This window comes from Saimiri boliviensis, chromosome 17 (genome assembly GCF_048565385.1).
Source record: "Saimiri boliviensis isolate mSaiBol1 chromosome 17, mSaiBol1.pri, whole genome shotgun sequence".
Classification (NCBI taxonomy): Eukaryota; Metazoa; Chordata; class Mammalia; order Primates; family Cebidae; genus Saimiri; species Saimiri boliviensis.
In genome coordinates this window covers 16,067,722-16,080,202 of record NC_133465.1, presented here as the reverse complement: position 1 = coordinate 16,080,202, position 12,481 = coordinate 16,067,722, and the positions used below count along the sequence as shown (strand labels likewise).

Genomic DNA, 12,481 nt, shown 5'->3' with positions numbered 1-12,481 from the left:
TATGCACTTGTGTACCTGTTATCACAGTTTGTAATGTAGAATGTTTCCATCACCCCAAACAGTTCCCGTATGCTCCTTTGCAGTCAGTTTCTTTTTCCTCATTCCCAACCTCAGGCAGTCACGATCTGTTTTGCTTTCTCTAGAATTACATAAAAATGAAGTCATACAGTATGTCATCTTCTTTGTGGCTTTTTTACTTAACATGAATGCCTTTGAAATTCGTTTAGGTTGTTGAATGTATCAGTAGTTTATTCCTTTTTAATGTTTAATATGTTATTTCTATAGTCCTTGTGGAAATACTTAAGGTTTACCTAGTTTTGTGGTAGCTGAAGTAGCTAGTCACTTGCCATGGTTTTAAAAGAGACAGATACTCCTGTCATTGTAATTTTATAGTTTATGAAGATACCAATAAGAGAATATATTTTTTTCTTTTAGTTTAGGTTAGACATTTATTATGCCATGTAGCCAGCAGTTCTTCTCACATAGGACTCTATCATATCTGGATTTTATTTTTTTGTTAAAATTTCTAAATTATTTAACAAGCTTTCATTTATTATCTATATGAGCTAAGGCTTATGGAGAATGTGAAAATACATAAGATATATACTCTTCCCAGGTGGTTCATGATTTAGTAGGGGAAAACTAGGTAAGTGAGACTCTGTCTCAAAAAAAAAAAAAAAAAAAAAAAAGACTGGCAGTAAGAAATCATCAGACAACCAGTTAAGTGCTTTGGCAGCTTATGAAGAAGTTGAGCTACTTCTCTCTGGATGATTTGGAGGACTTTATGCAGAAGCTAGTGGTTACTGTGGGTAGGGTAGAGGGAACCGTATGAATAGCTGTGCTGCTTTGAGAAGCGGCAGATAAAGATTTCATTAGACTTAACATAGTGTGCACCGAGAAGGGAAGTGGAAGGTGGATTGGAGTTAGGTTATATAGAGCTTTAATGAAAGCCAAAAGTGTTAGACTACATTCAGGTGGCTATGCTGTGTATCTGTTTGGGAATAGCTAGAAAGGGATTAGAATTGATGGAGTGGTTTATTGCCAAAGCTATCCTGCTAGAATACTGATCCATTGGCAAGGTAGAATGAATAGTAGAGGTATAAATCAGAGAAGCCAGTATGAAAGGCCAGGATTGGGGTACTAAGGTACTGAATAAGTGTAGTGGTAGCAGAAATAGAGATGGTAGAATTAGTGAGAGAGAGGCATTTCTGAGATGAAATAACCAAAACTTGGCATTAGATCACATGTAGGAAGTATAGGAAAAGGGAGAGAGCTAAAGATGATATCTGATCTGTAAACCTGAATGATGATGAGCATGGTAGTAGTGTTAACAACAAATGATAAGAGAACGAGGTAGAGCAAGGAGCAGAGGTGAGGATGAATATGATTTTGGGTATATTCAGTTTCTATTGATGGGAAATCCAGGTGGTCCTGCTAGCAAGTAGTTGGGAAGACAACCCCTCCAGTTGGGAGCCAGGGGGTGAGTCCAAAGATAAAGATTGGGAGTCTTCCCAGTAGAACTTATGAAAATGAGTAACCCCATGTAGCTCTAAGGCTCCAGGAGAAATCCCTCTATGAAAGGATGAGAGGAGCCCAGCACAGTGGCTCACTCCTGTAATCGCAGCTAAGCTGGGAGAATTGCTTTAGCGCAGAAATTCATGACCATCCTGGGCAACATGGTGACACCTCGTCTCTACAAAAAATAAAAATTTAGCCAGTTATGGTGGCACATGTCTGTAGTCCCAGCTACTCAGAAAGCTGAGGTGGGAGGCTCATCTGAGCCCAGGAGATTGAGGCTGCAGTAAGCCATGTTCGCGCCACTGCTCTCCAGCTAGGTGACAGAGTGAGACACTTTCTCAAAAAAAAAAAAAAAAAAAAAAAAAAACCCGAAAGAAAGAATGGGAGAAAAAAGGTCTATCCCCAGAGGGAGAGCCAGAATAACAGCGGGGATATTTCAAAAGCAAGTTGAAAGTGATATAAAAAGAAGAATTACCCGCAGCATCAGTTGCAACAAAAAGACTGTTGTAGGGAAAATTGAGAAGAGGTCATTTGATTTTGCAGTTTCTAAGTCATTGGTGACTTCTCAGAAAACATCTTTTAACTGGAGGCTGCAGAATAGAAGCCAGCTTTATGAGGGAATAAGTAAGTAAAGAGAAAGGGCTATGTGGTAACTTCAATTTAGGACTGAAGGGGAGAGAATTATTTTTGGGAAAAAAAATCTTCCATTAATCAAGAATAATTGAGTCTTTGAGTATTCCCATCTATCTATTCATTTGCAAAAATGTACATTGAATACATTATCTTAAATATAACAACCGTGGAAGGTAAGTGGTACAGAGAATGGTCTTTCTAGTATTACATGTAGTACTGCTGCTATTAATAGGAACTACTATTTTTCTACATGCTTGAGATGATGGTAAGCACTTTATATTCTGAGAGAGTTTTAGCAAACTTATTTGATGCTGACTGTGTTCCAGGCATTGTTCTGGGCACTTTATTTAACTCCTTTAATTCTGGCAGCAGTCCCGTGAAATAAACTCTTTTTTTCATTGTACAGATGAGGAAGCTGAGGCCCATGGAGGTGAGGCAGCTTGTCCAAGGTCATCACATGGCTAGTAAATCACAACTGTGGTATAAACCTAGGCAGCCTGGCTCCAGAGGCCATTCCTAAGCATTAACCATTACTGCCCAATTTGTGCATAATTAGTATCAGGCATGATTTAGAGTATTGAGTCTGGTTTTATAAAACAATGTTGTGGATTATTACAGTAGAAAAGCCATCTATCATGAAGATCATCTGTTTTAACTTCATACATGAGGCAACCTAGAGCAAAGGCAAAGAAAACCCCAGAATTCCTGCCTTTTGGTACAGTCTGTTGCCTTTGGATAGCAGGTCTAGAGGTTTTCTGCTGTCTTTTGTTACTTTCTCATGGAGTAGTTCTGGTTTCTAAATCAGTTGGTTTGAAATGTGTTTAAATTTTAAGTCCATTAACATTTAAAATAGGTCTTATAAAATACCTTAATTTCAGCCGGTCAGAACTCTTAAAAACTGTGGTATGGCAGAATTGTTAAGTTTTTTTTTTAAGTAACTGAGAGATTAGGTAGTATTATTCAATTTATGTTTAAATGATATCCAAAACCAAAACCTTCTTTGATGTATGTATACTTTTGAATCACAGTTTTCATTTGCTTTTGTGTCCAGAGAAAATACCAAGGAAAAGGACAAGATGGATGGTACAGCAGAAGAAACTGAGGAAAGAGAGCAAGCCACACCCCGGGGGCGAAAGACTGCCAACAGTCAGGGCCGCCGTAAGGGCCGAATCACCAGGTCCATGACAAACGAAGCTGCAGCTGCTAGCGCTGCAGCCGCAGCGGCCACTGAAGAGCCCCCACCACCTCTGCCACCGCCACCAGAACCCAGTGAGTGGAAGAGATTGGCATAAACAGACCATAATTTTGTTTGGGATTCTGTTTCACTGCTAGGATAGGGTAGGAGGGACTTTTAGTACTGACAACCTAGAAACAATCCTGAAGTGTGGTAACAATCCTGAAGTGTGGTCTTTAAATTTTTTAAACTTTCAATATCAAAATCTTTTCAGAAAGAACATCGCCCACAGTCTTGCCTCTCCGGTAGAGCTGTTTTTCTTTTTTACTTAGTTGTTATGCTAGTGTGCATGTTACTGTGTCTTCTGATATTTTAACTTGGTATATATCATAAATACTTTCTAATTTCTAAGTAATTTTCATTTTTTTAATGGCTGTGTAATATGGAGGAATGATTTCTTTAACCGTTCTCTTATTGCTGAATGATTAGGCTGTCCTCTTCCCTGCTTTTAAGCCAATGTATATAGCAATATAATAAAAAAATCTTTATTCACATAGTATTTTCTTTATGTTAAATTATTTTTCATGGAATAAATTCTTGAGCAAGGGAATACTGGATCTAGTAGTCCACACATCTTTCTAAGTAATATCTCATTAGTTTATAAAAGGACTACATTAATGATAGAGTACCACTGTTAATGATTCAGAGGTACCATTGTTACTGTAACATGAAGTATGAAAGAAAATGGAGTTTAGGGAATGGTAAGAATGAGGTAGGGGCACTAATGAGATAGGAGGAGGAAAGAGGCTGGGGCAGGTCCTGATGGGCCTTGTTTGAACTGTATTCTGCTTTGATTAAGAAGTGGGGAACTTGCAGAGATTTTTAAATAGAGGAATGCTGTGATCAGATTTGTGTCTTAGAAAGTTAACTGGTAGCAATTGTGGAGGTCAGGTTAGACAGAGTAAGGGCTGGAGGCAGAGGGCCCAGTCATGGGACTGCAGTGGCCCAAGCAAGGAGGGGATGCATTCAGAGTTGCTGCATGTCATTGGTTATGAGTGGTAAATGGGAGGCAGGATTCAAAAATTAGTTTATCAGTCTAAGACGCCTGTTAATAACTTGAGTGAGTGAATGGTAGAACTGTAAATTGAGAAAGAGAATATGGCAGGAGCTCCTATCAGGCCTGATGCTCTCAGGTTTGTTTTTTTGTTTTTTTGTTGTTTTGTTTTTTTGCCTGAAACAAAAGAGAATGTATTCAGTTCATGATCCATCTTTACCCACTGGATATCAGACACTTGGAGATGAACTAAAGGGTCTCTAGGAGTTAGGACAGGGTGGAGGCTCAGAGGGAATTGTGTTTGGACAGGAAAGAGGAGGGTTGCTTCTTTCTTTGACCCTGCAGGAGAGGAGTGTCTACTAAGTGGGAGTGAAGATATATTAAGTGGGAAGCTACTGGGTCCAAAAATAAGCTAAAGTTGTTAAAAAATGTAAACATGGAGAGAACTTTTAAGAACATTGAGAAAGATCATAATATTGAGAAGTGTTGACTTGTTTCTTATAGTTTGGTGATGGAGAGGTTGATACTATCCTGTGTCTGTAGTTTCTTTCACCAAATGCTTTATTCAGTCTTTTATATCAGATAAAGAGGTCATATAATTATCTGATTGGTCTGAACGAAGGATTTAACTTTTTCTCTGCCTGATTGGCTTCTCTCTTTATTTCAGTTTCTACAGAGCCTGTGGAGACCTCTCGATGGACAGAAGAAGAAATGGAAGTTGCAAAAAAAGGTAAATTGTAATTGTTCCGGATTTTTAGGGTTTTTTTTTGGGGGGGGGGGTGATTATTAATAATGAGTAAGATGGAACTAATTTTTTTAATTGGAAAAAAATTTCTTTCAGAAAGATAAATAAGGCTTAGAAGTGACTTTAAGAGTTCATTTTGCTAGTATACTACCCAATTACATACCCGCAGTGTGCCTTGTTTAAGATGCCCAGTTTTGAGGGATTTAAGATTATCTTTACTGTTTTATTTTGAATGTCATTTAATTAAAGAGCAAGAAGGTTATTTTCACTTTCTTAGAATAATTATGATGATATGCTGTTGAAATAGTTTTGGAATGAATGTTGACATAAAGTCTATATTTCTATTACTTAAAAGTTGTATTTAATAGAATAGAATGGTAAATACTTTTGTCAAAGTTGTATTTAGTAGAATAGGATGGTAAATACTTTTGTCAAGTCGTTTAATTATAAATCACTATCAAATTGCTCTGTGATTCAGAGGGAAGAGCGTGAAGTTTGTAACCAAGCCAATGAAGATTTGAATCCTTTCTCTGCCACTTTCATAGTTTTGTGGCCTTCCTTTTACTCTGACACTTTATGGACCTTGTGTTTTTCTGTTATTACTTGTTAATGCAGTATAATTTGAAATTGAGCTAAAATTTCTAATAGGGTAAGTAACTGGTAATTTTGAGAAAGATTAGCTAATTTTTTGGTGGTTAAATATTTTTCTTATAGATCATAGAGGGATCTTTTTCAGGTAGATGTACCTGTATATAACTATTTGGCCACTACTCTTCTTCTGTTATTCATGTATCAGGCAGGATTTGGAAATGATCTTCTAATTTTCAGTATTTAAGGGCGCTACTTGTGTGAACCTTGAAAAACTGATGTTTTCTTATAAGTCATTAAATTTATACTGGAAATTCCTGATTGGGTCTACTTGTATACCTGATTGGGTACACCAGCTTGGGTGTACCCAGGACTAAAGGCATACAGCACCAGGCCAAACTAATTTTTGTATTTTTAGTAGAGACAGGGTTTGACCATATTGGCCAGGATGGTCTTGATCTCTTGATCTTGTGATCCACCCACCTCGGCTTCCCAAAATGCTGGGATTACAGGCATGAGCCACCACACCCAGCCAGATTTATTTTTTTAATTGGTTATTGTTTTTCTGATGAGATTGCTTGATTGTGAATTGACTGAGGAGAAATATGGATTATAAGTGGAGTCATATATATCTTTAATTTGTGTTCATTTATATGTGATTACCTTATTTACTTGATGTATTGTCTTCAGAGATCTAGATGTACCTAATCATTTAGTTTGCAAGTATTTGAGCTAATACAAATGTGTCTAACATTGTCCTAGCCCTGTGGGAGATAATGTAAGAAAGACAAGATTTAGCCCTTCTATTAATGAATCATGTTTTAAATTTGTTTGGGGGGTGGGGTGGGGTGGGCGGGGCACATGGGAGGGCATATGTTTTAAATTTGAGGGGAAAATATAGAACTGTAAATGAGTTTTGTGTCAATAAGTATTTTTATAAATATCAAAGTATATATAATATGCAATTGAAAGCACACTTTTAAGTGTTACGGTTGTGAATAAAATGATTAAGTTAATTTATTATTTCTCTTGTTTGCTTTATTGGGTGACTGTTCAATTAACATTTGGTTTGTTTTTAAAATGCAGGTCTAGTAGAACATGGTCGTAACTGGGCAGCAATTGCTAAAATGGTGGGAACGAAAAGTGAAGCTCAATGTAAAAACTTCTATTTTAACTATAAAAGGCGGCACAATCTTGACAACCTCTTACAGCAGCATAAACAGAAAGTGAGTATATCAGGGGTGGTGAATCTTTTACTTAAATTATTGGTTTTTACTTAGAGTGTTGTTGTTGTTTGAGATGGAGTTTCACTTTGTCACCCAGGCAGGAGTGCAGTGATGCAGTCTCAGCTCACTGCAAACTCCACTTCCCAGGTTCAAGAGATTTCCTCCCTCAGCCTCCCGAGTAGCTGGGACTACAGGTGTCTGCCACCATGCCCAGCTAATTTTTGTATTTTTAGTAGAGACGAGGTTTCAACAGGTTGGTCAGGCTGGTCTCGAACTCTTGACCTCAGGTGATCTACCCGCCTTGGCTTCCCAAAGTGCTGGTATTACAGTCGTGAGTCATTGCACCTGGTCTTGTTTTTTTCCAGAGCTTCAAGGGTTGGTTTTAAGAGAAACCTTTTTGTATCTTATATTTTTATTTACTGCACTTACATGTAAAAGATGTGCTAGATTTTTGGTTTAAGCTGTTTCTATTTATTGCTCAAGGAGTAAAGTTTCTCTTGGTATTCCTAACAGTCCAAAGAGGCCCATCATGACCTGCCCCATCTTATCTTTCCTACTCCAAAGTTTCTATTTATAATAAAGGGAATTAAATACTCTGAACTACTGTAGGCTGGATTTGAAAACTATAAACATTTTAGAGGTTGAATTGAAAACTAGGCTGGGCGTAGTGTCTCACACCTGTAATCCCAGGACTTTGGGAGGCCAAGGCGGGAGGACCACAAGGTCAACAGATCTAGACCATCCTGGCCAATATGGTGAAACTCTGTCTCTACTGAAAATAGAAAAATCAGTGCTGTCTTCAGCAGCACATATACTAAAAATACAAAATTAGCTGGGTAATATACATATGCTAAAAATACAAAATTAGCTGGCATGTGCCTGTAGTCCCAGCTACTCAGGAGGCTGAGGGAGGAGAATCGCTTGAACTGGGGAGGCAGAGGTTGCAGGAAGCGGCGATCTCGCCGTTGCACTCCAGCCTGGATGACAGAAGGAGACTCCGTCTCAAAAAAAAAAAAAAAAAAAAAAAAGCCTTTCTGAGGCTGAGGCAGGCAGATCTCAAGATCAGGAGTTCAAGATCAGCCTCACCAACATGGTGAAACCCTGTCTCTACTAAAAAGACAAAAATTAACTGGGCATGGTGGTGCGTGCCTATAATCCCAGCTACTCAGGAGGCTGAGGCAGGAGAATCGCTTGAATACAGGAGGCAGAGGTTGCAGTGAGCCAAGATTGTGCCACTGTACTCCAGCCTGGGTGACGGAGTGAGACTGCATCTCAAAAAAAAAAAAAAAAAAAAAAGAGAGAGAGAGCTTTAGTTGGGGGTCTGTTGATAATATCTAGTGAATTGATTTTGTATATTAGACATTTTTTCAGAGAGAAGATTCCATGGTATAAATATTAAAAACCAAGAAGCATAACATATTGGAAATTGCTTAAGAAGAAAGTTCCAGTGTAGTGGTTGTCAAAGACCATAGAACTTTTTGATGATTCCGTGGGGTCAAGACTGTTTTCTTGAAAATTTCAATCAAATGGGATTTACTTTTTTTCATTATATGACATTTGCATTTATGGTGTCAGATCTGTGGTAGATAAGATTGCTGATGCTTTAGCTTAAACTTGGCATGGAACCAAGCCAGTGTATTTTTAATCTCTGAGCACTTGCAGTTTTTTCTTAAAATGTCACTTAAGAATGTCCTTGATGATTCAATAAAAGTTAGTTTTATTAAATCTCATCCCTAAGTACGTCTTTTTATACTTAGTGTCATGTAATGGGAAGTAAACATAAAGTTCTTCTGCTCCATACTAAAATAGAATGGTTCTCTCAAGGAAAAACACTTTGGCAATTGTTTGAGTTCTAAGCTGCACTAGCCTTCCTTTTATCATGAAATGTCATTTTAGATTGAAAGAATGACAGACAAACTATGTTTTCAGACTGGAATATTTAGCAGATATTTTCTTGAAAACTAAAGAATGAGCCTGTCTTTCAAAGAAAATAACTGTTAGTGTTTGTTGCCACTTTAAAATATTTGAGCTTTGAAGCAAAAAAATGAGAATTTTGAAAAATATCTTTCTCTAACCATGAGCTTCACACTTCATTACAGATTTTCTGATGGGATGAATGGTAATAATAGTAAGTGTGATAGTTGTTACTGTGTGATGAAATTTTTTCTCAATTTGAAAAACTTACTTAACTCAATACTTTCCAAATGGCTATTTCATGATGTTGTAATGTGATATGGTTTGGCTGTGTCCCCACCCAAATCTCATCTTGAATTGTAGCTCCCACAATTACCACGCATCGTGGAAGGGATCCAGTGGGAGATAACTGAATCATGGGGGCAGGTCTTTTTCTCGTGCTGTTCTCATAATAGTGAATAAGTCTCTTGAGATGTGATGGTTTATAAAGAAGAGTTTCCCTGCACGAGCTCTGTTTTTTTGCCTGCTGCCATCTATGTAAGATGTTACTTGTTCCTCCTTTCTTTCTGCTATGATTGTGAGGCCTCCCCAGCCATGTGGTACTGTAAATCTTTTAAGCCTTTTTTTCTTCCCAATGTCAGGTATGTTTTTATCAGCAGTGTGAAAATAGACTGATACAATAAATTGGTACCAGTAGTGTCAGTGTTGCTGAAAAGATACCTGAAAATGTGGAAGCAACTTTGAAACTGGGTAACAGGCAGAGGTTGGAACAGTTTGGAGGGCTCAGAAGAAGACAGGAAAATGTGGAAATGTTTGGAACTTCCTAGAGACTTGTCGAATGGCTTTGACAAAAATACTAGTAGTGATAAGAACAATAAGGTCGAGGCTGCAGTGGTCTCAGATGGAAATGAGGAACTTGTTGGGAACTGGAGCAAAGGTGACTCTTGTTATGTTTTAGCAAAGAGACTGGCGGCATTTTGCCCCTGCCCTAGAGGTTTGCATAACTTTGAACTTGAGAGAGGTGATTTAGGGTATCTGGCAGAAGACATTTCTAAGCAGCAAAGCATTCTAGAAGTGACTTGGGTGCTGTTAAAGGCATTCAATTTTATAAAGGAAGCAGAGCATAAAAGTTTGGAAAATTTGCAGCCTGACAATGTGATAGAAAAGAAAATCCCATTTGCTGAGGAGGAATGCAAGCCCGCTGCAGAAATTTGTGTCCATAATGAGAAGCTGAATGTTAATTCCCAAGACAATGGGGAAAATTTCTATAGGGCGTGTCAGAGGTCTTTATGGCAGCCCCTCCCATCACAGGCCTGGAGGCTGAGGAGGAAAAAATGGTTTCATGCCCTGGGCTCAGGATCCCCCTGCTATTTGCAGCCTCAGGACTTGGCGCCCTGCATCCCAGTCACTCTAGCTGAAAGGGGCCAAAGTATAGCATAGGTCATGACTTCAGAGGGTGCAAGCCCCAAGCCTTGGCAACTTCCATGTAGTGTTGAGCCTGTAGGTACACAGAAGTCAAGAATTGAGATTTGGGAACCTCTGCCTAGATTTCAGAGGATGTATGAAAATGCCTGGATATCCAGGCAGAGTTTGCTGCAGGGGTGGGGCTCTCATGGAGAAACTCTGCTAGGACAGTGCAGAAGGGAAATGTGGGATTGGTGCCCCCACACAGAGTCCCTAGTAGGGCATCACCTAATGGAGCTGTGAGAAGAGGGCCACCATCCTCCAGACCCCAGAATGGTAGATCCACCTATAGCTCATACCGTGCACCTGGAAAAGCCACAGACACTCAACCCCAGCCTGTGAAAGCAGGCAGGAGGGAGGCTGTACCCTGCAAAGCCACAGGGTCAGAGTGGCCCGGGACCATGGGAACCCACCTCTTGTATAAGTATGACCTGGATGTGAGACATGGAGTCAAAGGAGATCATTGTGGAGCTTTAAGATTTGATTGCCCTGCTGGATTCCAGACTTGCATGGGCCCTGTAGCCCCTTTGTTTTGGCCAATTTCTTCTTTTTTGGAATAGCTATATTTACCCAATGTCTGTGTCCCCATTGTATCTAGGAAGTTACTACTCTCCTTCTACTTTTATAGGCTCATAGACAGAAGGGAGTTCCCTTGTCTCAGTGAGATTTTGGGCTGTGGACTTTTGGGTTAATGCTGAAATAAGACTTTGGGGGACTGTTGAGAAGGCATGATTTGTTTTGAAATGTAAGGACATGAGATTTGGGAGGGGCCAAATGATATGGTTTGGCTGTGTCCCCACCAAAATCACATCTTGAATTGTGGCTCCCATAATTTCCATGTGTTGTGGGAGGGACCCAGTGGGAGATAATTGAATCATCGGGCAGGTCTTCCTCGTGCAGTTTTTGTGATCGTGGATAAGTCTTACAAGACCTGGTTTTATAAAGAGGATTTACCCTGCACAAGCTCTTTTTTTTTTTTTTAAACCTACCGCAATCATGTAAGACGTTATTTGTTCCTCCTTGCCTTTTGCCATGATTGTGAGGCCTCCCTAGCCATGTGGAACTGTAAGTCCATTAAATCTCTTTTTCTTCCCAGTCTCGAGTATGTCTTTATCAGCAGCATGAAAATGGACTAATACATAATGGATCATGCATTGATAAAAGATTGATAATGTTTTTTTAATATACCAAAATGTAAGATTGATTACAGATTTTAACAGAGTATAAAGGCTTCCTTGATATGTTATCAGATTTCATATTGTAACTAACCAATAAGAAGTGACACTTGCTGAGTTTTGGTACAGTATCAAAAAATAATATCTAAGTATCTAAAAAATCTGTTAAAATCTCTTCTCTTCCCTTTTCCCACTACATATCTGTGTGGGGCTACATAGTTTTTATATACTTGAACCAAAACATTAGATGACTTAATCTAATCTACAGATTAGATCATATGTGGACGCACCTTTGGGAATTCTGCTGTTTCTGTTAGATCAGACATGGAAGAGATTTCCAGAAAGGAAAGCTTTGCCACTTTTTTAGTAAGTCATTTTTTGTTTTGGAAAATGGTTACTTTTATTAAAAATAAGTTCTTTATGGGTTTATATTGCTTTTAATCAGTTAAAATTTTAAAGTTTTCTTAGTCTTAATTTCTGATATAGTAAATATATATCTGGCCGGCTGTCTATATTTCTCTCATAAAGAAAAACTCTTTCTTTGGCTGGACACAGTGGCTCATGTCTGTAATAACAGCACGTTGGGAGGCTGAGGCGGGCAGATCACTAGGTCAAGAGATTGAGATCATCCTGACCAACATGGTGAAACCCTGTCTCTACTAAAAATACTAAAATTATCTGGGCGTGGTGGTGTGCGCCTGTAATCCCAGTTACTCAGGAGGCTGAGGCAGTAGAATCATGAGAATCACTTGAACCCGAGAGATGGAGGTTGCAGTGAGTTGAGATCACGCCATTGCACTCCAGCCTGTAGACAGAGCAAGACTCCGTCTCAAAAAGAAAAAAAAAGAAAAAGGAAAGCTCTTTGTGGCTTTTAATACTTTTTCAGAGTGTTGCATCCTTAGACCAAAAAAATTGAGAATTATTAAAGTGTGATAGTAAAGCTACTAAGATTTGAATTTATTAAGAGGATACAAAGCATAACATTGACTA

The 12,481-nt window shown here is 38.7% G+C and overlaps 1 protein-coding gene across 27 annotated transcripts in view; it reads left to right on the top strand.

The window, feature by feature from the left end:
• Positions 1–12,481, top strand: part of NCOR1 (nuclear receptor corepressor 1) — a 182,392-nt gene that overhangs the window by 87,057 nt on the left and 82,854 nt on the right. For all 27 annotated transcript variants that reach the window (XM_074388228.1, XM_074388230.1, XM_074388224.1 and 24 more), the window contains 3 exons: positions 3,203–3,420; positions 5,047–5,109; positions 6,799–6,938. In XM_074388228.1, the coding sequence (XP_074244329.1) occupies positions 3,203–3,420; positions 5,047–5,109; positions 6,799–6,938 (421 nt within the window). The remainder of the gene's footprint in view (positions 1–3,202; positions 3,421–5,046; positions 5,110–6,798; positions 6,939–12,481) is intronic.